The following is a 25671-nucleotide window of genomic DNA, read 5'->3' as shown; positions in this document are numbered from 1 at the left end:
AAAAACAATAGGCTACATCACACCAGGTTGAACACCATGCAAACGTGCTAGCTACTGTGGATGTAATGAGAGAATTGCCAGCCTACCTGAGTTACATGCATCCAATGCCTAAAGCATTCGGTGAACGCAGCAAACAATTGCCTCCCATACAAAACACCAACTTGAACTAACGCGGGCCTCATATAGGAAATAGCTCGTCAGCCAAGGGCTGCCTAAAACTCCTGGGTCCTAACGCTAAAGGGAATCACGTCAGCCATGGGCTACCTAAAAAGGTCCTGGGTCCTAAAGCTACCTGGTTACATATACATGTCACAACCTCTGCTACACGCTACGCTTCTCTGCTCCTCCTCCAGTCCCTGCAGCAACTCCAGTCCGTTCATCCTCCCCTGTATTTAGTATTTCCCTTAAACTTAGTTTTAGTGTTGCCAACTTAGCGACTTTGTCTCTATATCTGGCGACTTTTCAGACCCCCTTGGCGACTTTTTTAGCAAAAAGCGACTAGCGACAAATCTAGCGACTTTTTTTTTTTGTCATTTGGTGGATTTTTGTGTTGACAAAGCACTGAAAAAGCAACTCACATATCCTGTTCTGCAGTTCATGTTACAACTAATCTCACGAGAGCTGAGAACAGCGAGGGCTGTCATGGTCTCCTCTCCACTCACATAGCGCAGTCTGACGAAATAACAGCAACATATTAGAACTTTGTATTCGCGGGAAAAATATTAGTGTTACCCTGTCAGAATTGCATATTGTGCGCATCCCCAGCGTTTACATATTATGCAAATGAGTTGATTACGTCATCTAGCGACTTCTGGCGACTTTTCAGAGAGCTTACAGCTACTTTCCTCACAGAACAGTTGGCAACACTGCTTTAGTTTCCCCCTTCATGTTTAGTTCTCACCTGTAGCCAATGTATAAATTGAGTTTAGTTCTCACCTGTAGCCAATGTATTAATAGGGTTCAGTTCTGACCTATAGCCAATGTATTAATTGAGTTTAGCTCTCACCTATAGCAAATGTATTAATTGAGATCAATTGTTCCATAATCCAGTTTGAATTACCGAGATGATTGAGGACAGGATATATTGCTTCGTCCAAGGCTGATCCGCGGTCAAATCATGTTTATTTGAACCAGACTAAACTTATCAGGGCAATTGCGTGTGCTCGTCCTACTTCAAAAGGGGGAAGCAGCAATCACCGAAACCATGATTTTTTTAACGGTACAATGGCTACTAAACTCTAACAAAGAGCCTCCTTACTGGTGAGCAGGAGATGATCATAATCATAGCAAATTCCAACACCGCCAGCACTGCAAGGGCAATACAAGAAGCTGTGTAAGGGGGGATATCTATGTATGTATATACAACAAGAAGCTTTACTTTGGTCCAGTGGATGAGTTGGTTAGTAGATGCAAGGTTGCTAGTTTGATCCACCTCCTTACTAAGTGTAGTTTTACATTTAAATGTAAACATGTAAATCGCTTTGAATAAAAGTGTCTGCTAAATGACAATGTAAATGTATTAATAAGAAATTTCAATAAATTCAAGCAGTGAAAATAAATTGTGCGTATTTCTCTGTATTCTTATCATGTGTCCACCTTAATCATTTTCTACAATAATTAACTGCTATAGTAACACTGTCATATAATTATGAGTGCTTTGTTTTCTGCAGTCTACCACTCGCAAAAAAAACGCAAGACAGTCAATGCTCGGCTATTGTGTGTGCTATTTGCAACTTATCGCTCGAGAAGGTCTTGTACTGTAAATACATTATTCCTTGTTGGCTGAATCAGTAGTGTTTACACAAGAACTCATCAAGATGGAATAATGGATCTTGGCAATAGCGAATAACTCTCAATGCCAATCTAACTAAAATCTCTTATTGGTCAATGGGACCTCTCCTTTTTCTGGGTGTGTGGCAAGCTTATCCAGCTTCACTTAAATTAGCCTGCGCTGGATCAGGTTGGAGCTAATTGATGTGTTGCTATGGTGATTTATCCTAAGTTGCTTCCACGAACCGAAAGGAGGGACATATTATCTCACCCTGAAAATGATCTCGATAACTCGCTAAATGAGCTATGACGAACGGGGCCCAGGAGAGAGACCTTGGAAGCCCTCCTCCATTATTAACTCCAGTCAGCCCGCACCCCAAAACGTGGGATGGCCGCCTTGGTCCCTCACAGTACCCTTTGGGACACTATCATGATGTAGGGATGGCATAGAGGACACCCATAGTGAACGTCATGTTAAGACCAATGTAAGGGCACCTTATAGGACTAAGGCCCTGCATCACGATTTCTTCACTAGATGGGCACTCTAGCTTAAACATTCTTGCTCCAGAGGGCACATCATCATACTTTATTGAATGGAAGGGGAGACAATAGAGCTCTTCCTCTTGTTTCCACTCTAGAAGGGACTTTAGCTATGCTTTGTCAACCAGGGGGGCACTTAAACTAATATGTCACATGAATGCTATTCAAAATGACAAAACACAGGGTGATGTTTCTACATCACCCACTAGGCTCGATGGTATGGCAGTTAGAGCGCATACTCATCTGTAGTGACGGCACTCCATCACGCTGCCCGGGAAGAGCACCCATGTGCATCCTGCAAACAGGCATCCCTCACGCATCATCCAACCGTACTTCTCCCATACTAGGGTGCCCCAGACACTAGTGCTTCACCCATCTCTGGGGTCCCTCATACGGTTCACATATTGGGCACGCCTCTGATGGTCTCACAGCAAGCCATCCCACTTCCGACACCATGTTGGTTTGGTACCCTGTAGACCCGGGTTCAAGGCTGGGTGGTGTGACTGCTCTCTCCCTTTGCTACAAAATGATGGATACTTTACCGTTTCAGTCAATGACTAACACAATTATACAATGTTCCACTCTTTCACAAAAAGGCACACAGTAAAACTCATCCTTATCTTGAAAGTGTTTTATGAACAGTATACTGTTCCAAACAGAGTACAAGAGATTTCCTGGAAAGGATCTCCCTATATAAATCCAGCCAAGCAGAACAAGCAAATGGCACACTAAAATTATGCAACACCTAATTCTGTCATGAACAATCTATATAATGTTACTTTATGCAAAAAACATCAGTGGCATCTGCAATGGTCATGTGGGTGGACTCCTATCAGTTCCTGGAATGGTATGGTATGCTAAGAAGTCTTATCAGCACTCCTGATTAGCCTGTTAAGTCGAAAAAATCATGGCACAATTACAGTGTCTGAAGATAGGTCTGAATAAATTGGTGACCATAAAGTTCACAGTTTGCATTTACATGCAGAAAGGAGTATACAATAGTTTTAAACCCTTTAAGGTAAATATAATATCACTTTTTATACATGCTTTAAACGGTTTCTGTTGACTTGACTTCCTCTTAATGATGTAATCCATCAACAAGCTCAACTTACCTGTGAAAACATTAGCCACAAATTGTCTTGACATGGGTTTTAATAATGGCTGTGTATGAATAATGAATGTCTAATAACCTTGAGAGGACAAATTCCTTTTTTCAGAACTAGGTATCCGGTTTCCCGCTTTTTGTGTTTAAAGGTCAGAGGTCAGGTATTTAGCGGACAACCTGCAGGAATCGAACCTGTCACGAGTTAGCTGAGCTAGACCACCAGCGGCTCTATTTCCAGCCAAAGGCTGATAGTCTCCTCGAGAACCCCAAGAGGCAGAGTCAAAACAACGGTGAAAGGGGAGTCCAAAGTCTTTACTTGACAACTTAAATCAATCTTACAAACACAGTAACAATCAGACATAAGTCCAAGTCTCAGCAAGAAGCAATGCCAACAGAGGGTTTAAATACTAGAACTGAAAAGGGTAAACGAGTTAACACCGGTGACATTAACACAGGTGATGAACATTAACACAAAATGCAATCAATGCAATCAAAAGGTCATGTGCTCCAGGTGAGTCCCTCTGGCAGGAAAGACCAAATATGGGCATCCTTAGGTTACTTCCGTCTGGTCTCCCTGGATAGCCTTGTGACAGGACCCCCCCCTCTACGGTCGACTCCCGGAGGCCCGGGGCGATCTGGATGACCTTGGTGGAACTTGCGAACGAGGCCTCGATCCAAGACATGTCGTGCGGGGACCCAGCTCCTCTCCTCTGGGCCATAACCTTCCCAGTCGACGAGGTATTGTAATCCCCGTCCAACACATCTGGAGTCCAACAGCCGCTTGATGGAATACGCCAGACCTCCACCTATGAGACGGGGTGGGGGAGGTGGGGGCACAGGGGGGAACAGAGGAGAGGTAAGAACTGGCTTCAATAGGGATACATGAAACACTGGATTCACCTTCATGGACCTTGGGAGTTCCAGCTGGTAAGATGCGATGCAACCTCCGAACGATGCGGAACGGTCCAACATAACGTGGAGCAAGTTTCTGAGAATCAATTTTCAATGGGAGATCTCTTGCGGACAACCAGACTCGTTGACTAGGTCTGAACTGTGGAACCGGTCTCCTGTGTCGGTTGGCCTGTCTCTGGTGGCGAGATGTTGACTGGCATAAGGCGATGCGAGCCCGTCTCCAGGCTCTTCGGCAGCGGGACACATATACCTCAGCAGAGGGGACCGCCACAGAGACCTGTTGACTGGGGAACAGAGGAGGTTTAAAGCCAAATTGACATTAAAAAGGAGACATACCGGTTGATGACCGCTGAAGGGTGTTGTATGACAGTTGACAGTCCAGAACGGCACGCACCTTGGTGGGGTCCATGTCAATGCCCTGCTGAGATATGACGAAGCCCAGAAAGGAGGCCTGACTGACATGGAACTCACACTTCCCATTTCACGAACAGGCGGTTCTCATACAGTCTCTTCAGGACCTCTCGAACGTGTTGGACATGGAGGCTCTGGGAATGAGAAAAAATTAAAATATCGTCCAAATAGACAAACACAAATCGGTCTAACATGTCCCGCAAAACATCGTTAATAAACTCTTGAAATACAGCTGGGCTGTTTACTAAGCCAAACGGCATCACCAGGTATTCATATAGGCCACGAGGGGTGATGAATGCGGTCTTCCATTCATCCCCTTCCCTCACGCGCACCAGGTTGTAGGCGCTACGCAGGTCCAGCTTGGTAAAGATGGTGGCGTGGCGCAGCTGTTCAAAGGCGGACGACATTAGGGTGAGTGGATACCGATTCTTGATGGTAATACTATTAAGGCCTCTGTAATCGATGCATGGACGTAGTCCACCATCCTTCTTCCCTACAAAAAAGAAGCTTGCCCCTGCAGGAGACCTAGAAGGTCTGATGAAGCCGGTCTTGAGGGCATCCCTGATGTACTCCTCCATGGCAAGTTTCTATATAATCTGCCCCTTGGCGGCATAGTGCCTGGAAGCAGATCGACTGCACAGTCGTAGGGACGATGTGGTGGCAGCACTGAAGCGTTGGCCTTGCTGAAGACCATAGCCAGATCTCTATAAGGCCCTGGTAATCCTGGTATCTCCACACAAGGTTTGGGGTCCGCACTACTCTGGGACTGATGGGACAGGGGTAATTCCTCTATCTGAGCACGACACAACTTCTGAACTCTGACACAAGAGGAGACACAGTTAGGACCCCAGCGGGTTAATGAGCCTGTGGCCCAAGAGAACTGAGGTTCGTGTTTACATAACCAGGGATAGCCCAGAATCATAGGATCAATTGGTGAGTCAAGTAACTGAAATTGGATAGTCTCACCGTGGTCGTCAATGAGTAGCTGAACCGGTTTAGTACGGTAGGTCAGTTCCCCTGTACCAATAGGTCTTCCATCAATCGCCTGCACCTTACGTGGCGAAGGGTTCAACTCGATGGGTAGTTGCAACTTCAAGGCCCATGACAAATCTAAAAAGTTCTCTGCAGCTTCAGAATCAACAAGGGCATTAACAGGAGCTTGCATGGTCTGAAAATCCCCCCAACTAAGCCTTACAGGCAAACGCAAACCAGACACTGACCTGGACGAGAGTACGGCTCCGCTCCTCAGGGTCTCCCGGCTCCCTGAAGAGCTCTGTCTTTTCCCTGCAGTCCTGGACATTGGGGACGAAGGTGGTCAGCGGCTCCACAATAGAGACATCTTCCTTCTCGCCAACGTCTCTCACGTTCCTGCTGGGACAGACGAGCTCTGCCCAGTTGCATTGGCTCTTCCATGGTCAATGGAGTCTCCGGAGGCGTCTGAGAAACTGGGAGTGAGAGGACTGATGGACGCAGGCCATAGGACGACAGGCTCCTGCCACCTCGCTCCCTTTGGCGCTCCAGGCGGCGGTTGTCGATGCAGATCGTCAGAGTGATGAGAGCCTCCAAGCCATGGCCCCAGTCTCGAGTGGACAGCTCATCCTTGATGATTTCTGCTAGCCCATGGTAAAAGGTTGAGATCACCCTGTAAGCAAAATGACGTCCCCTAGACGTCCCGTAATGGTCTCTCTGAACGTTCTAAAAACGTAAATGTGTATGGTTCCCGTGACAACTTTAGGACGTTTTGCACGACGTTCCAAGACCGTCCCGAGGACGTTGCGGTGACAACTGGGAAACGTTTTCTATAGGTCCTGGGGACGTTATGCAGGACGTTGCAAGCACCTCCCGAGGGCATTGTGGTTACGTCTGGGGAACGTGTTTCTATAGGTCCTGGGGACGTTCTGCAGGAAGTTGCAAGAACGTCCTGAGGGCATTGTGGTGACATCTACAAAACCTATTTTAGACGTCCTGGGTACGTTATTCAATGATGCACCGCGGACGTAGCAGGCACGACCGTTTTTGCTGAGCTAAATGAAGAAAATAAAATAATAATAGATCGCGGAGCCGTCATTTTGCTTACAGTGCGCACACACACACAAGTTCAAGTTCATTTATATTACACATTTCATATGATATGCATAGACACACACGATTACAAACTTGATTGCGGGCATGGGAATTGAACCGTAAACCTTCCTATTACTAAACGAGATCGCTACCTACTGTCCTAACACTGTCTGATTACTATAGTGCCACTTTAACAGGTTTATCACAGTGTGAGACAGCCAACAAACTTAGTCTTTTTTTTCCGAGGGTTTGAGGAAAAGCATATTGTAGCAATCTCAGTCACTACGCATTGAGGGTTTTCCGTAATGATTCCTTTTTTAATTAACATCCATGGCACATCACGGACGTGCGGGCAGGGAGGCAGAATAACTAGCCAAACTAAGAATGATGAAATAAAATAAATATGAATGCTTCTGTACTGATCTGTGCTATAAATGTAATGTCTGCATGATTCCAATACAGTGCATACATAGGAAGGTGACCAAGTGTCTAGCTTTAACATATTGAGCTTTCCACAGGCCTTCAAAGATGGTGCAACAGAACGAAGAGCTCACCGGTCAAATTGTCTGATTGGAATTTCTTTAAAAATCCCGTCTCGCAAACACAATTTTGACAACAATCCTAATATTACGTAAGGCCTATAAAGCAATCGTGCACTGCCCTTATTATGTTTAAAAGGAACAGGCTAATCTGCCGTTAGAAAGTTATTTAACAACACGCATATGCTGCATTTTAAAGCGCAAACCCTCGGTTTCAAACGAGGAGCGAACTGAGTGAGAAGGATCCAACATGGCCAAGCAGACTAGCCTTAAAAGCTTTTTTTCAGAGGCCAAAAACATCTGATGAGGGTAAACCTTCTGACGAGGATGAACCTGTAATACCTGCAGTGTTGCGCGTTTCCTTTTATTACCGTGCGTGAGCGCGCGGAAGAGCCGAGAGCGGTATTGCAGACAGAGATTTTGAAAAATTATAGCACTCGCCTCATATTGAAAATTGGAGCTGTGAACGTAGTTCAAAATTATGAATTATCAACAATGAACTGAGCAAGTTCATGTAGAAAGTGAACTTTCCAAACACTGAATACCTGAAGCCCTAGATGTTCGAACAGCATCACCAAAGAAAAAGCTGAAATGTCGGGCGTTTATGTCGTTATGGAGTGACAAGTTCTCTTGGCTCAGGTGCGAGGTAATTGATAGTCACAGTAAAATGTGCAAAGGATTCACAAGAGGGTCGAATAATTTAAGAATCTCTGCTCTCATTGAACAGAGCAATGACCATGTTGCCGCGCTCATTTTAACGCCACAGCAGGTTGCGCTTAAAGGCCACTTATTGACGCGCATCAGACATAAATGTTTTTGTTTCCCATTGTAAACTTAGGAAAATAAACATGTTGCATTCTAAACTACCTGATTATGTTATTATTTAAGCTATGCAGGCCGTCAGTTTTCTTCAATGGGCTAATTTAGAAGCAGAAATAGGCTAGATATTTGGCCGGCTTATCATTAAAATGTCGGGCAAATGAAAATAATTTTTCTCTAGCGGAACTTCTGGTTCAGAGAGGACCATCAGAGGACCAAATAAGAACGGTCCCTAAAAGTCCGTTTTAAGGCTCATGCGAACGTCACGCAGAGGACCTGCAGGTAAAGGTTACGGGACGTTTTTAAATGACGTCCTGGGATGTGTGCTGAGTTACCAAATTATAACGTTCCTTAATAGTCCGTTTTAAGGCTCATGCGAACGTCACGCAGAGGACCTGCAGGTAAAGGTTACGGGACGTTTTTAAATGACGTCCTTGGGACGTGTGCTGAGTTACCAAATTATAACGTTCCTTAATAGTCCGTTTTAAGGCTCATGCGAACGTCACGCAGAGGACCTGCAGGTAAAGGTTACGGGACGTTTTTAAATGACGTCCTGGGGACGTGTGCTGAGTGACCAAATTATAACGTTCCTTAATAGTCCGTTTTAAGGCTCATGCGAACGTCACGCAGAGGACCTGCAGGTAAAGGTTACTGGACGTTTTTAAATGACGTCCTGGGGACGTGTGCTAAGTGACCAAATTATAACGTTCCTTAATAGTCCGTTTTAAGGCTCATGCGAACGTCACGCAGAGGACCTGCAGGTAAAGGTTATGGGGACGTTTTTAAATGACGTCCTGGGGACGTGTGCTGAGTGACCAAATTATAACGTTCCTTAATAGTCCGTTTTAAGGCTCATGCGAACGTTACGCAGAGGACCTGCAGGTAAAGGTTATGGGGACGTTTTTAAATGACGTCCTGGGGAGGTGTGCTGACAGACCAATTTATAAGGTTCCCTAAAAGTCCGATTTAAGACTCATGCGAACGTCACAGAAGGACCAAACGTAGACTTGCTACGAACGTCAAAAACGTTCTGGTAACGTCCTCTAGCGAACGTTGTGGCGGGGACCAAATGGGGACGATTGGGGACCTTGCGAATGTCCTGTTAACGTCCTGGGGACGTTCCCTGTTTGCGGGGCAAGGCCTCCTCCTCCCATCCAGTCTCTTCAGCCAGGGTTCTGAATTGAATGGCATAATCCACCACCGTCTGTGATCCCTGACGTAGGTCGAGGAGTCGTCTGGCGGCCTCACGCCCACTTAAAGGATGGTCGAAGACTTGACGGAGATTGTGGGTGAACAGATCCAGACTCTGACAGATCGCGGAGTCTTTCTCAACTAGGGCTGTGGCCCACTCTAGGGCCCGGTCAGAAAGCAAGGTGATAATATAGGCGATCCTGGCGGCTTCATTGGCAAAAGAATAGGGCTGGAGCTGGAAAATCAGAGAGCACTGGGTTAAAAATGGCTTGCACCCACCAGGACGACCATCATAGCGTTGAGGAGCAGGGATCTTGGGTTCAGGGCCTGGAGTCTGGGGGTCTCTTTGGAAGGCAGACCGAGTAGCCGCCATTGGAGCTGGTGTGGGTCCTAGCCAACGATTTTCCAGACGTTGCACAGAGTCCAGGAGCTTCCCAACTGAGTCGGTGAGGTGTTGAAGCTGGTCCTGGTGCGCTCCCAACATCACCCCTTGGTTTGTCAGGGCATCTCGGATCTTCTCCGCCTCTGAAACGGGTAGTGGTGACTCTGCGGAGTTCATGTTGATGGCTGAGACTTGCTGTCACGAGTTAGCTGAGCTAGACCACCAGCGGCTCTATTTCCAGCCAAAGGCTGATAGTCTCCTCGAGAACCCCAAGAGGCAGAGTCAAAACAACGGTGAAAGGGGAGTCCAAAGTCTTTACTTGACAACTTAAATCAATCTTACAAACACAGTAACAATCAGACATAAGTCCGAGTCTCAGCAAGAAGCAATGCCAACAGAGGGTTTAAATACTAGAACTGAAAAGGGTAAACGAGTTAACACAGGTGACATTAACACAGGTGACATTAACACAAAATGCAATCAATGCAATCAAAAGGTCATGTGCTCCAGGTGAGTCCCTCTGGCAGGAAAGACCAAATATGGGCATCCTTAGGTTACTTCCGTCTGGTCTCCCTGGATAGCCTCCTAGCTGTCAAAAAATAAACGTTACGTTGGTTGTCAATGGTAACCATTCAAGAGCATTGATATGGAACGGCGATTTAACGTTTCTACTGGGACTACGTCCAAGGTGTCCATCTATACGAACTTAATGTTCACCCCATTAGCCAATCAGAAAACAGTATTTCGTTCCAGAGGGAGATAAGTAAGGGATAACGGCCGACGAGCTGTCCAGTTATACGAATTTAATGGACGCTGCGGGGCAAAGAACACCACGACGCTCCGCAGCGTCCATTATATTCGTATAACTGGACAGCTCGGAGGCCGTTATCCCGCTTATCTCCCGTTTACAACATCCAAAAATGTTTTTATTATTATTATTTAGAATTTCCTTTATCTTTAGGAAATTTAATATGCATAATAACCTGATGAATTCTTGATTTGAAGCCTAGTGCTCCCGTTAGAGAAAGTAGTGCGTGGAACCGGACCTTTAGTTTCCCCAGGCGTTGCTGCAAAGTGACACTCATGAGCTCACCTCTGTAAAGTAAACGGACACACGGACACAGGTATTGTTCATAAGGTTTTACTATTTACAGTTGAACTCCACGTTTCCGTTGATGGTGAAGTTGGACAGAGCAACAGGGAGGTCAAGTTTAGTAATTTTGGTCGAAGGCTAGTTAGCCGTGTGAGCTACCATCTGTTACAATGTTTTTTTTTTCTAAGCGCTAACAGCCGCCTACAAATAATATTCGAGAGTTTCAGTTAAGAATTCCTATACTCTGCAACATTCGTGTAGAACATAAACAACTAACCGAGTAAATTTAGACATATAAAAAGTCGTGTAGATAGCTTAATTGACATAAAACATTGCCCACTAACTTGTCCCAACACGCCGCCATCTTGGTTCAAATTATCCTAGCTGTCAAAAAATAAACGTTACGTTGGTTGTCAATGGTAACCATTCAAGAGCATTGATATGGAACGGCGATTTAACGTTTCTACTGGGACTACGTCCAAGGTGTCCATCTATACGAACTTAATGTACACCCCATTAGCCAATCAGAAAACAGTATTTCGTTCCAGAGGGAGATAAATATCTTTTAATGCATACATACATACATTCTTGTTGATCTTCACCTATGACCTATTAAACCTTTTATTTTAAATTTCATTTTTAGGTGTTACAACACAAATTCTTCAATGGACTACATTTTATTTTTAGATTTTTGTGTGCCGTCTTGTTGTTCTGTATCTGTGAAGTAACGACTATCCTGTTGACCCATAACCTGGATGTATTTTCTCTCAGAAGAAGCAGAAATCATGGCCAATTTCAGTGATCTGTTTGTCTTTTCATGGGTTTTCAGCAGAATGCTTGCCAGCGATAAGGACCCTGGTGTGGGGCCAGTCATGTTGCATAAGCTCCATGCGGCAATGATTAAACACATCAACAACATCAACACAATGTCCCCTGGCTTGTTTCTCTACAGGCAGCCAGAGTCGTAAGCAAAACAAATCTGTTCTCAGTCGTGTAGAAGCTTAACAGCCAATGAACCGACCTCTCTCATGTTAGAAGTTGTTTATTTGATAGTTGGCTTTTTGAGAGGAAATATAAAAACATTGGATTCAGCATGATTAAAAACAGGACAGTCAACTTAAGCAGCAATCCAGTTTGAAGTATTAGCAGAGTTCTGTGTGAATTCTGCACACATTTCTAGAAGGGCACTGAAGGGTATTCTAATTTGGATTGGAGCTACTTGTATTGTTTTGTCTAGTTCTGTGGCTTAGCCATTGGCAGCCATACTGAGTCAAGCCACTTGAGTTACTGATCGCCTCCGTTTGGGAAAAATAGTGTGGACTTTCTTGCCACCTATTGGCTGAATGTTGTACTGCTTTTCAGAGAGTTATTTGTCTTGCTTCATGGTGGGTGAATGCATTTATTGATCAATACTATCTACTAGTCAGAATTAGTAGTAAGTTCCTCTTATCATCACAGTTCTTCCATATCCACAACTTGATGACTGATAGATAGCATCCACAGCAGATAGATAAAAACCAAAACAAAGAATGATGGTGGTGAAGTACACCCTTCTGCATGATGGCAGCACACATTTTCCCTATCCCTAAATACAGTTGCTTGATTCTGATCTGGTGTCGCTTGAGCGTCGATGTTATTCAACGCTGATATGCAATTTAGGAGGTAATCCCTTATCTCCCTAAGCCTGATGGCATTGTTGGCCAAAACTATATTTACAAATGCAAATATACAAATATACAAACATACAAATGTTCTTCTGTATACATACAAACTCATATTCCATTATGTATTTGCCTCTCCACTCTTTACAACAAGACTAAAAAACAGCGTGGGTGTGTGCAGTTGGGACAGTTAATCATCATTTTGTTGGATTTTACAGTTGGCTGTATTTTAGTACACAATTCTTTATTATTTTGTGGGATTCATTACCTTCCACAAGTCCATTCAAAAGTAATAACAATCAAATAAAACAAACAATATTAAGATGCATTTTCCCATCATTGAGACATGTTATCAAGGCCAAGACAGTGAATAATTAAGTTTGGAGTTAGTGAACTGCTTAACTGATATCCCATCTTTAGACAAATTCAGTGCGAAAGAGTTAGCAAGAACATTTAGTTTTAGCAATGTTTAACACTTAGATGTTCGTTCTCACCAATTTTACAGTGCTTTGCAGCTCAACATTTACATGAACTCTCAGCTCCACTAAAGTTGATATGGTAAATCGTTTATTTAAATAATTTAAAATAAAATGGACCCAAGCAAACCCCTGTGGAACACCGCAAGGTACTCTTTTGCTGTCAGAAAAACTGCTATTGAAAAATACTCACTGTGTTCTTTCAGAGAGGCAGTTCTTCATATTTTTCTCTAATCCCTTCCTTGGTAAACCTTATGACAACAATGTTATTTTCACATAAAACAAAAAACTGTATACAAAGATAAGACAATCCTTTTAAGGAAACTTTAGCTTTTCAGGCACTTTAAGCCTGTAATTGAGTTTGTTCATCCCTGGACATGATGACCAATTTACTTCAAGCTGACTTGATTGCCTCTTTCTTGGGCAGCTTTCATCTTGGGTAGCAACACTTTCCTCAGTTGTACAGCTTCTGAGAAGGTGTAGAGATTTGTGTCCTTTAGTTTCTTGGCAGAGGGAAGGACACTCTGCCTGTCTGTAAAATGTAAGGGTTTTATCATCACCTTATATCCCCCCTTGTCTCATCACACTTATCTTTGGTGAATTCCAAGCTTGTCTTCAGATCCTGTTAATCTCTAATAATGCCATCCAGTCTTTTGTTAGTGCCATCCATGACCAGCTGAATCAAGCCTTTATAGTTTTCCTGTTGCTGAAGTAACATCTCTTTGTAAAATTCTTTCTGCTCATCCAATAACTGGAGCACACTTATTGTGACTCACAAGGGGATGACTCTAGCTTGTTTATAGGAAGCTTGATCTATCTTACCAGGATGTACCAGGAGTTGAGAGTTATTGGAGACATTGATATCCAAATGCCAAAAATACAAATCAAAGTCAGCCTGATTCTGTGGACGGCTATATTTTAAGGCGCCCAATAGGACTAATATGGAAGCCACTGTTATCTGACTGAAATTGGCCTTCCTCATATTTAACTAGTGGTTAATCGTACGATCAATAAGCGTAGCCCTAATCTCATCAGAGACAGCTCCCCTTCTTTCTCTATTCCCCTTCTAACATTTCCTCCTGTGGTACACTAGTGAATAAGTGTAGCATTTTGATTAGTTGTGTTTGGAAAATGCAAGCAATTTACTTCCTGTTTTTGCATCTTTGGCACAGAATTGTGTAATGTGTTTTGTAAAAAAATGTTTTATGAAATTTTGAGAATTAGTTAGTAGTTTTACAGATTTGGTGTTGGGTTTTGCTCTTTCAGTGACATTTTGTATGTAAACAATTAAAAATAACGTTGGATGGGCACCCAGCTAATGTCAGTTTCATGTTTCTGTTTCATGTTCTTACATTAAGAGAACATGTATTACTGTATTATAATAATAATAATGGATTTTATTTTTATAGCACACTTTCACATCCTAAGAGGTCTCAAGGTGCTTAACAAGGTCACAACAACAATAATGCAAGGGAATAGGAGTGCAAAAATAGCAGTTAAAACAGTGCATTCTGAAAACAATACAGAAAAGAAATAAAAACAGAAACCAGGACACTAGGTGAAGGCAGATATAAATAGATGGGTTTTGAGGTGTGACTTAAAGGTGGTGAGGGAATCCAAAGCCCTAATGTTCTCCAGGAGCTTGTTCCAAAGTCGTGGCCCCAGCGAGAAGGCACAATCTCCCATTCTGGTCATATTTGTCTGGGGATCTGCAAGCAGGTTAGCGTGTCCGGACCTAAGAGTCCTTGATGTGAGTTGAGGGGTGAGGAGATCCTTGAGATAGGCTGGACCGGTGGTGTTTATGGCCTTATGAACTAGGAGTAGGACTTTGAAGACTATTCTCTGGTTGATTGGGAGCCAGTGGAGGGAGTGGAGGACTGGGGTGATGTGTTCGGATTTCCGTGTCTTGGTGAAAACCTGGGCAGCACTGTTTTGAACATACTGCAGCCTCTGAATGTTTTTTGCTGGTAGACCTGCCAGCAGAGAGTTGCAGTAGTCCAGACGGGAGCTGATAAATGCGTTTGGGAAGAGAGGGTCTCAGCCTTGAGATGTTTCTCAGGTGGTAAAATGATGTTTGGCAGATGGATTTGATGTGTGCATCAAAGGACAATGAAGTGTCCAGCTTGACACCAAGGTTTGTGACGAGTAAGGAGAAATGGGTGGGGTGACCATTTATGGTGATTTGGGTAATACCGGCCTTTTTTGTTTGATGGGGCGTGCCAATAAGAATGGCTTCAGACTTGCCACCATTTAGCTGTAGTGAGTTGTTGCTCATCCAGTGCTGGATGTCATCCAGGCATTTGGTAGTCTGTGATAGTGCCAGGTGTTTGTCGGGTGAAGTTCGGATGTAGATTTGTGTGTCATCTGCATAGGAGTGAAATGGGATGTTATGACCTAGAAGTATGTTTCCCAGGGGTAGCATGTAAATTAAGAAAAGCAGGGGCCCCAGGACTGACCCCTGGGGGACACCAGAGGTAATGCACCTAATGCTGGAGGTGATATTGCCAAGAGCAACATATTCCTGCCGTCCAGGGCAGTGCCTGTAATTCCCACCTCCTGGAGGCGCCGAAACAGGATATTATGGTCCACTGTATCAAAAGCGGCGCTTAGATCCAGCAGGACTAGTAGGCTGGGTGAGCCAGTCTGATGACATTACGAGGTCATTTACCACCCTCACCAGAGCAGTTTCGGTGCTATGGGAAGGTCTGAAACCAAACTGGAAGGATTCATAAAGCTGGTGGGAGTGGAGATGGTTATGCAGTTGGAGGGAGACAACCTTTTCCAGGACCTTTGCTAGGAAGGGGAGGTTTGAGATGGGACGGTAGTTCGAGAGGTCCTCACGGTCCAGATTGTGCTTTTTAAGCACAGGTTTGATGGCTGCCAGTTTGAGGGAGGGGGCTACTTCACCAGTAGATAGGGACCTGTTTATTATGTGGATTGCAGTTGGGACAATGGCTGTGAGGCACGCTTTCAATAGAGATGTGGGGATGGGATCCAAAGAGCTGGTGGAGGAGTTCATTTTTAAAACAATGCTGGAGAGGTCAGCAAAATGATCAAGGGCTAGGCCATCACGGGGGGCAAGATCCGAGGGAAGATCAGGTTGGTCAGGGGTGATGTTGCGCCTGATGTTATCGACCTTTGATTTGAAAAAGTCCACGAAGCGGTTGCAGTCATCAGAGGAGGAAGTATTGGTGGAGGAGCTGCAAGGTTTGAGCATCTGATTTATAGTGGAGAACAGGTGCCTTGGGTTTTTATGGCCAGAGTCAATGAGAGTAGAGTAGTACGATCTTGAAGAGTGTGGTTGTAGCGGTGTACATTCTCTTCAAGTGAGAGTGCAGGATCAGGCTCAGTCAGGGCTGAGGAGAGAGCATTAGATAGCAGGGCATGGTCAATGTCCTTGATCTTACGGAAGGTGATGGAGCGCTTGCTGCTGGGGGCAGGTGGTGTAACAATAGTGTCTAGTAGTACCACACTGTGGTCAGATATGCCTAGCTCCAGGACATGGGTGTTGGAAACTGAGACATCGGCAGTAAAGGCAAGATCAAGGGTGTGGCCGTGTTTATGGGTAGGTCCTTGTTCATGCTGAGTGAGCGGGAGGCAATCAAGGAGGTTGAGGAAGTCAACGGCCAGCGGGCACTTGGGGGCATCTACATGGATATTGAAATCACCAAGTACCACCATCCTGGAAAAGGTGGGGCACAGGGTTGTGAGGAGATTTGAGAAATCTGATATAATAGTAGGGTTAGCTCTGGGTGGTCTATAAATAGAAACAATTATCAGAGGTTGAGGGGTGAGGCTTCTGGCAGCTAAGCATTCAAAAGATGTGGAAACAGGGACCTGCAGTTCAACAAGGACGAAAGTGTTCCGATAAAACACTGCCAGCCCCCTACCACGACCAGAGCTGCGTGCTTTTTCGATGTATTTATAGCCTGCAGGAGCCGCCTCATTTAAGGAGAGATAGTCACCACTGTGATGCCAGGTTTTCGCTAAGACATAAAATGTCAATGTCTTGGTCAGATATAAATTTATTCAATATAAGTGATTTGTTTGTGAAAGACTGGATGTTAAGGGAGGCCAATTTGAGAGCCTTATCAGAGAGTATTATGCCTATTACTCTAAAGTAAAGCATAACTCTGGTCAAATTATTGAAATTGTGTGGTGCCGGTGGATCTTTTTGAGACTGTGCTCTGAACAGGAGGCAGTACCCTGAGAAGCTCAAATCATTATCTTGCCACAAGATGGCAGTGTTGGCTATGTTATGACAACCCATGTGGTTGGTGGAAACCTTGAATCTCTGGATAGCGTGACCTCAGCTTTCTAGGACCGACCAGCGAATTCACCAAAGAAATGTATCATGTGGAATTCAAACAAATGGCGGTTCATGGACTGGACTGGGCACAAAGCTTGTATCTAATTTGTTATACAATTTTTTATAAGCAATTTCCTAACTTATTTCTAATGGGGGGAAGAAAAAAAAACAGGACAGGAGTTGCAATAACCGAAGGAATCCTGTTCTGAAAACAATAGAAAAGTACTCCGACATGTTATTTAAGTTATTAATATACTTATGTGTCACCACTGATCATAGACCATATCACAGACCATATCATAAGATGCTGTGCTCCATGTCTGTGTAGCTTAAGCAACTACTTTTGTCTCTCATGAAAGGCAAAAATAGTGTCAAAACAACACATAAAAAAACACCCACACTGCTCATGACAGAGGAGGGGGAGTTTGACTTAAGACTCATCGTTGTTGTTGTGCCCCCCTCCCTCTCTCTCTACATGTACGTCAGCATTGTCATCCTCCGCATTTATCAATGTGGGAAACCTCCTCCACTCGTTTCTCAAAGGAACAGGCAGGAATGCGCTCTGAGCTGCCCGCTTCAGGCTCCTGTTATCTGCTCACAGAGATGTTTTGGTTCCCAGCAGAGGCCCAACACAGACTCTCTCTCTCTCTCTGGTTGTGTGTGTGTGAGAGACAATGTTTATGTGTGAGAGTATGTATGCCTGTGTGTGTAAGTAGGTGGGTGATTTTTGTTCTCAGATCATGATGTCTTGGGGTAGCTAATCAGGTCTCCTCAGAGGTCACCATGAAAGGGACAGGGTCATTGTGGAATTATATTTCAGTGATCTTTCCTGTTGTCCATGATAAACATTTGTGTATTCTGCCATTTGACACTATGTGTTTACATCTCTCTGCTCATGTCCATCCAGCAGGGCAGAGAGAGAGAGAGAGAGACAGAAGGAGAGAGAGAAAGAGAGAGAGAGCCTCCTTGTGTTCAACCCAGAGACCCTGTGACCACAATCCCCTCTTTGTTTGCGTGGTATGGATCTGTTATGTAAGCAACAGCCTGTGAGATCACCAGCCTATGCAGCTGCCATCTCCCGCCACTGCACATGATGCTTTCCAGAGAGAGAGAGAGAGTATGAAGGAGGTAACGCTGTAATCCTCAACAGGCACAAGGCCGCCCTCTCTTGACTGAATTGCCATCTCAGCACACCATATGAAGAGCGCGTTTAGCCTGGCTTCACATGGAAAAGGCATTCACATAACATTTTAATCTTTTATTATTATGTGGACAGGGCAATTAGCATGTCTTACACGCTGAAGAAAATCTAGAGTAAAATCTTTGGATTCTTTCTCAAAGAAGTAACAAGACAAGAAATTTGAATTAAGGGGAAATTATGACTCTATAAGCCTAAACAGGACTGGAGCTTGATACAGTGTAAAACAATGAGCCAAGAGGTTGTTACCTAATGCATGGCCATATGTAGAAACTGCAAGATGCTTGTTGGTTGAATCTGACCTAGTGAACAAATCTTTGTTCTTTTGATTTTTTGTCAGTATAACAGATGCATTGCCAGTGAAGTATTTTAAAACCTGTTCACGCATCATATTGCATGCAAGAAAGTTTTGTCAAGTTTTCATCAGTTTCATGACATCATAAAAAATTATTTAAAAAAACACAGACTTCATACATTTTTAGACATTTAATAGTGCACGGGCCATGATTAATCTGTACAGAAATAATATTAATAATAAAAAAGATAAACCATTTACATTTTAATTTCTGTAACTTAAAGCATTACATTTACAATAAAATAACATATTACAAAAAAAATGACATTATATTTGAGGTATAAATACAAGAATGCTTAAATTAACGTTCATTGTCATGCGTTATCCTTATTTGGGTGGCATACACCTTTAATGTACACAAAGGTTTACAACACAACACAAGGCAGAGCAAATTAGTTATAGATTTCAACACAAAATTGCTCTTGAATCTTAGAGGATAAATGGTAGTGTATGTTTTGTTACTATTTAGTTTTTTTACTTCATTTTTAGGTTAACACTGAAACAGAAATACACAAAACAAAGAAGCTGACAGTTGTTTTATTTTTCCTTCTTATCACAACAATGACCTTCTCTACCCTTGTCCTCTGCCTCCCCCCTTAGTTCAGTCTCCAACTCCTTTACAGTAAAACCTGTAATGTATTCACCTTTATAAAAGGACCTCCCCCGTAACTTCCCCTCTCTTTCCCAGTCCTGTCTTCTATCACTTATTTTCTTTTTTTCACAAAGGTGAGCTGAAGGCAAGAGTTGCCTTCATCTGCTCCAGGGTGCCTTGGCTCATGATAACTGAGAGACAATAGCTACTGTCAGCTATTTCCAAATAGATCTTAAAGAAAAAAAAAAAAAAAACATCACACTTAAACACTGTTGTCAGCCATCTTTGTATTCTGTTACACCCTTCTCCTCCTTGACCTTTTCTCTCTCTTCAGAATGGCCTATATGGCTATTTGTCAGTAAGCTTTATTGTGACGATTTTGGTCCCTCCATGTGTTGGTCTTTCTTTTCATTCTGGGCTCGTAAAGATTAAAGCCCACGAATTAGCCAGACATATGCACTAATCTACTTAACTACATCGCTGTTCAACTCTCAATCACAAACCAGTCTACCCTCCTACGTCTTAAGCCCCAGGTGTTCCAGCCACCTCTCAGGCTTTTTCACACTGTCTGTCAGCAAGGCTATCACACACACAAACAGAGATACACAAAAGCAAACCTGCACAACACAAACAAGTGTACACGCACTAACAAATACACATACACACACATACACATACACATACACCCCCAGTCATTTGTGCACTAACTCTTTACAAAGTTAGTGTAGTTCCACTAATGAAAGGGCAATTTTTTTCTATGAAACTGCTGTTTTGAAACTGATGAACACATGCTCACACACGCATATGCGTGCACACACACACACACACACACACACACACACACACACACACACTCACACATACACACACACACACATACATTTCTGATAACATATGTTTTTTTATACTATATTGCAGCAGAGAGCCAGTGCATGGAATATATCTCATTTGTCTCTCAGTCACACGGTACACAAGCACATCATATAATATCCCCAGTACACACATACATTGATACACAAATTGTATACATAGTCCATTTGCTTCCCAGAAGCAGTAGAACCCCTGCCCCTGCCCCTGCCCACCCCACGAATGTTTGGCATTAGTGTTAACACCCCTGGACGGGTAACATGGTGTGCACCCTCTGAAAGTGATGTCACAGTTCAAGACGCGGGCAGTCATGTGTCCATTCCAGTCTTGGGGTGTTGTTTTCCTTTGACCTGTCAATCAACTGTAGTGTAGAGATAAAAAATGAGAACTGTATACCGACACTATGTTGCCCTTAAATACTCTCTGAGTGGCTGAGTCTGTATCGGTGACAGCAGCCTTGGTGGCCGAGGAGTCCTTCTCAGAAAAACAGAGACTGAAGCGAAGGATGAAGGAGAGAGGGATTTATTTTTCCATTGGGGAGGTGAAGGAGTCTCTGATCCTTACAACCTCCGCAGCACACTGGTGTCCATAGAGCTTATTGTACCACTCTGGGAATCGACCCCTGTGAGAGAGAGAAAGAGAGAAAGAGAGAGAGAGAGAGAGAGAGAGCAGGAGAGAAAAAGAGAGAGGGTTAGCTAAGTCTGTCTGAGGCAGCACAAGAGGCTACCTACATTCTCCAGGGTCTGTGCAAGACCGATGTGTTGGTAAGAGGCAGCATAAAGCAGACAGATTAGTGCTGTGTGTGGAACAGACTGACACTATAATCCCTCCCTGAGTGCAAGTGTGTGTTTTCTGTGAATAAGTGCTCAAGCGTACGTGAGAATAGTGCAAGAACCGAAATAGCAGTTGTACATTTTTATCAGTGGGATAAAAGTAGTTTTGGCACTGAGCAGGAATATGTGCATGTGAACATGAGTGGGTGGGAAATGGGGTAATGTCAACTCACCGGCAGTCCACCCTGGAGATGTGTGTGAGCCGGGTCTTGTTTTGGCCACAGGGCTCCATGTAGTAGCGGGAGGTCAGGATGTTGGCACGCACCCCCATCACTGCTGCCCTGTCATGATCCACCGATGCACTCACCAGAGCACACGCACCCTTGGGCAAGTCCCTCTGCCACGTCCTGCGTGACACACACACAAACAACGCACACATGTAGAAGGTTAGAATACTTACTAAATGCTCAACATATGAGGCAAGTATTTAAGTGTCTACTCTATATTTTGACGCAACAAAAATGAGAAGTGCTGCTGAAATTAAGTTGTTAATAACCATTAAAGAGAATGAGGCCAAGAGAATAGGAAAGGGGGACAGACACAGAAATCCAGAGGTATAAATTCACATACAGACAGGCAGATAGATAGAGAGATGTATCGAGAGAAAGATAGATAGATAGATAGATAGATAGATGGATAGATAGATAGATAGATAGATAGATAGATAGATAGATAGATAGATAGATAGATAGATAGATAGATAGATAGATAGATAGATAGATAGATAGATAGATAGATAGATAGATGGATGGATGGATAGATAGATAGATAGTGAGAGGGTTGGAAAAGGTGAGGCTTGTGTCGGACAGACAGGAGCAGCGCTTACCTGAGCACTACATGGTCTCTGGGCGGGTGCGGAGCCATGCTGTTGCGAACGTACTGGTAGACCTCAGCACGCTCCTCCAGCGTCTCCACCACGCGGCCCTCCAGCAGGTCCTCATCCCAGCGCTGCTGCTCCCGCAGGACCCGAGACAGCACCTCCTCCGCAGACGCAGGCACCTCCACAGACGCCTTCCACATCCGCAGTGGGGAGCCATCGTGCACCTGAGGAGATGGGGTAAGGTAAATGTTTGTTTGTTGTGTTGCTTATATATCTTCTATGTTCAATGGCAAATTAGACAATATTAATTTTTCCGTAATTGTTGCCATGGCTAAGTTAGAGGTACTGTGCACCAGTGGGCTAAATCTATGGACACAGAAAGCTTCAATGCCTCTTTCATGTTTTTGGCCAAACCGTGGCTAAAATACGAGTAACAACACATACAGGCCAATCCTCTAGGAAATATCTGATGCTTTAAGGTTCCGTCCCAGATCACTTTCCCACCCCGTCATGTAAAGGGATCACACTAAACTTTGGAGACACTGGAACATTGGGACACTGATTTCACCCTAAAGGAGTTAACCGCCTCCAGGGCTGAGCAGGAAGTGTGTATGGGAAGCATGAGCAGCATGGTATGTGGGGAACAGGAAGTAGAGTGCGGAGGGGCACAGAGCACAGCACGGCAACATCAAGGGTGATGTCATGGCGGGCAAGAGGCCAGAAAGGATGCTGGGAACAGAACGAGGTTGTGTTGCTTTCACACGGACATCAGCCCTGGTTCACAGGAAAAAACTCACTAGGCTTTTCCATCAATCACCAGAAAGACACTGAGAGAAGTTATAGAGGGGAGAAGCTACGAAGAAAGTATAGCGTGGTGTGGTGATGAAGAATTACGCAAATCTTCAAAGGAAGAAATACTCAAATTCAGTCCAAAAGAGTGACTCAAACTGGCATAATGAAACAAAGAAATTGGAGGTCACTGTAGGTCAATCTGGATGTGGTGTCACCAGCTGTGTGACATTAACTCTGCCTGTTACTTCATAAAACAAAAGGTATTACCCAAACAAGGGTGACAAGAATGAACACTATAATCATGGGAAAGTAATCCAAATGGACTTCTGTGTGTGTGTGTGTGTGTGCATCAGTGTGTGTGTGTGTGTGTGTGTGTGTGTGTGTGTGTGTGTGTGTTTGTGTGTGCATCCGTCTGTGTGTGTGTGTGTGTGTGTCTGCTGTGTGTTTAGCATCTAGTACCTTCTTGTAGGCAAGTTCGGCAGGCTCGGGTGTGGAGACGCTGTCGTAGCCCCGGAACTTGTCCTTGGCCTCCTTGAGCAGGGCGTCCAGACTGTCCCTGAGGTGGGTGCGGTAGCCCTGCGGCCCACAGCCCTCCAGGAGCTCCTCCATCCGCACGGGGCTCAGGCCCTGCTCCACGTACGAGTTCCTGCAGCGACTCATCTCCTCCGGGATCTGCAACAGGACATGGGTTTGATGGTGAGGGCTACGTGACATATGGCTGCTCTTTATCAACTGGTTGTTAGATTTAAACATATGCACCAACCCAAATGTTCATGAACTATGGAGACACTATTCTGCACTCACTATTCTGTTTTGATCTCATACCCTTAATGATATCAACAAGTCATGGAAATCAAGGTGATCTTCACATAAACACATTACATAGGGGTCAATAGAGTGCATTAAGTAACATCAGCAGCCTATTCTGGCATGATTTCTGGAAATGTCAAACCACAATAATTCAGCATGAAACAAGGGAGGGATGCCATTAATCCAGTGTGATTCACTAGATATGCTATCTGTTAGTTTCCTGTTTGCTCTAAGGCGCTCTGTTCTTTCCGGTCATGCTGCCGGTTAGACACATGGCGTCTTGTGCTATGTATTAGCGGAGATAATTCAGTTATCAGAGCTGAAAATGAAGAGCGGAACAGGGCAAGGAAAAACATGAGCGAGTCAGCCATCTCTACGGTGGTGTGTCCTTTAGTTCACCTCCAAGAAACCCCACACAAATAAAAAGGTCAAAGATGATAGAAATTTGTGATAACTTCTAACAGAAACGCTATTAAGTATTATGCTATTAGACTATGTCAAAATATAGATCCTAATCTCCTGCAGTGGCTGCCATTGCCCTGAAATGGAGAGACCAGGGCCTGACTGATAATCGTCAGTGTGTAAGGGCCAAGTGTTCATGACCTCATACGCCTCAGTCAGGCGGTGCTTGGGCTCGGAGTCCTTAGACCGTTGGCCAGCATTCTTTATTTTTGCCCCTATCCAATCAACGGCTTCCCATTGGCATGCAAGGTCAGCCGAGATGTTTGGGTTGGGCCGGGCTGGCAAGGGTAAGGGTGGAAGGGGGGGAAGGGTGCAGGGCGGAAGAGAGTTGTTGTTTTGTGGCATGATTCTTGAGGCCTTCTGCCATATCCTCAGACAGGGTCGTGACCTTACATAATCATGGGCTTTGGCATTCCAGGAAGGCCTTGAGTGGCCCCAGCAACCACCAACTTGAAACAAGAGAAGTTTCTCTTTAAAAAAAGTGGAGTAAATAACATCCGAGGGAAAAAAAAGGCTTGAGGTGAGTCTAATCAGCTTTGCAAACCCCCTACCTCTGTTGCATAACAACAAAAACTCTACAGCGGACACTACTGCTGCGGCAGCCAATAACACCCAGACAAAAAGCCCAGTGGGAGTTGGCCTAGCCTTTCATAAGCTAACTCTGATTAACCTGCCCCGCAATTCAAGGATTGTTTGTGTAGGGCTGAGTAACAAGAAGGACATGTATGTACTCCAGAGTATAAGCCTTTAATTTAAAATGCATATCCCTGTGTATACATTAAAGGTTGGTATTTGCTATTTGGGCGTTAAATGTATTTTACAAATGGAATGTTTTGCTAGGTAAATAACAGAATGTGCCTGCAGTTTAGGTCAGGTACAAGGTAAGTGTCAAGATGAGATGCGTGAGAGAGAGAAAGGGATGCACAGTGCAACACAGGCAGAAAATCTATGCATGATTCATCCGTCAGTGTCTTTACTCAGCCTCTGTGTTTGCATGGAGTGGGGAAAAAGTGGCTGGGTCGGAGGTCCCTTACCTGGAAGAGTTTGCGGCATTCCTGAATCATGTGGGCCAAGCCATGAGTAGCAGCCAAGTTCTCATTCAAGTCCCTCTGATCAGGTTTACCTAGGGTTTGCTTCCTATTCATGACTCTGTAACAAACACACATACACACAAACACACATATATTATGTTAATGCTATAACCACACACTTCCTCTCTCTCTCTCACACACACACACACACATATAGACTGACACACACAGACCTCCTCCGTCTACAGCTCTGTGAAGCTGCTTCCCCCTTCCTGTGTTGGGGCAGCACTGTGTATTGTCTGTTATGTAACAGGCTGCTTTGTGTAATTAAACGGTATTAACAAAACTTCCCGAGACATTTAAGACAGTACTTAAGGCTGTCTGTTGGATTTGACGAAAGAAAGAAGTTCAAGAGGGTGAAGGTGGGGTGCATCCTGGCCACACACAAGCACACACACGCGCAAACGCACACACTCAGTGCTCGCTCTCACAGACAAGCGAGGACGCCAGCACAAACACAAGTAAGTGCACAATCACTGGCCATGAACACGTGCATAATTTTAGACAGTTTCAAAAATATGTGTCGCTTTGCACTTTCATCAGCTACCCCCCATCCCCTCTCTCAACCATCCACACACC

General features: G+C 44.3%; 1 protein-coding gene across 1 annotated transcript in view; it reads right to left on the bottom strand.

Annotated features, from left to right (window-relative positions):
• Positions 1-20518: 20518 nt before the first annotated feature.
• Positions 20519-25671, bottom strand: part of dlc1 (DLC1 Rho GTPase activating protein) — a 29156-nt gene continuing 24003 nt past the window's right edge. Inside the window, exons 10-14 of the mRNA XM_080837926.1 lie at positions 25036-25150; positions 23189-23401; positions 21944-22161; positions 21291-21464; positions 20519-20906 (exon numbers count right to left, since the gene is read on the bottom strand). Coding sequence (XP_080694052.1) covers positions 20807-20906; positions 21291-21464; positions 21944-22161; positions 23189-23401; positions 25036-25150 — 820 coding nt within the window. The 3' untranslated portion in view covers positions 20519-20806. The remainder of the gene's footprint in view (positions 20907-21290; positions 21465-21943; positions 22162-23188; positions 23402-25035; positions 25151-25671) is intronic.

Source organism: Sprattus sprattus, assembly GCF_963457725.1.
Source record: "Sprattus sprattus genome assembly, chromosome: 4".
Classification (NCBI taxonomy): domain Eukaryota; kingdom Metazoa; phylum Chordata; class Actinopteri; order Clupeiformes; family Clupeidae; genus Sprattus; species Sprattus sprattus.
This window is presented reverse-complemented; position numbering and strand designations above follow the sequence as displayed.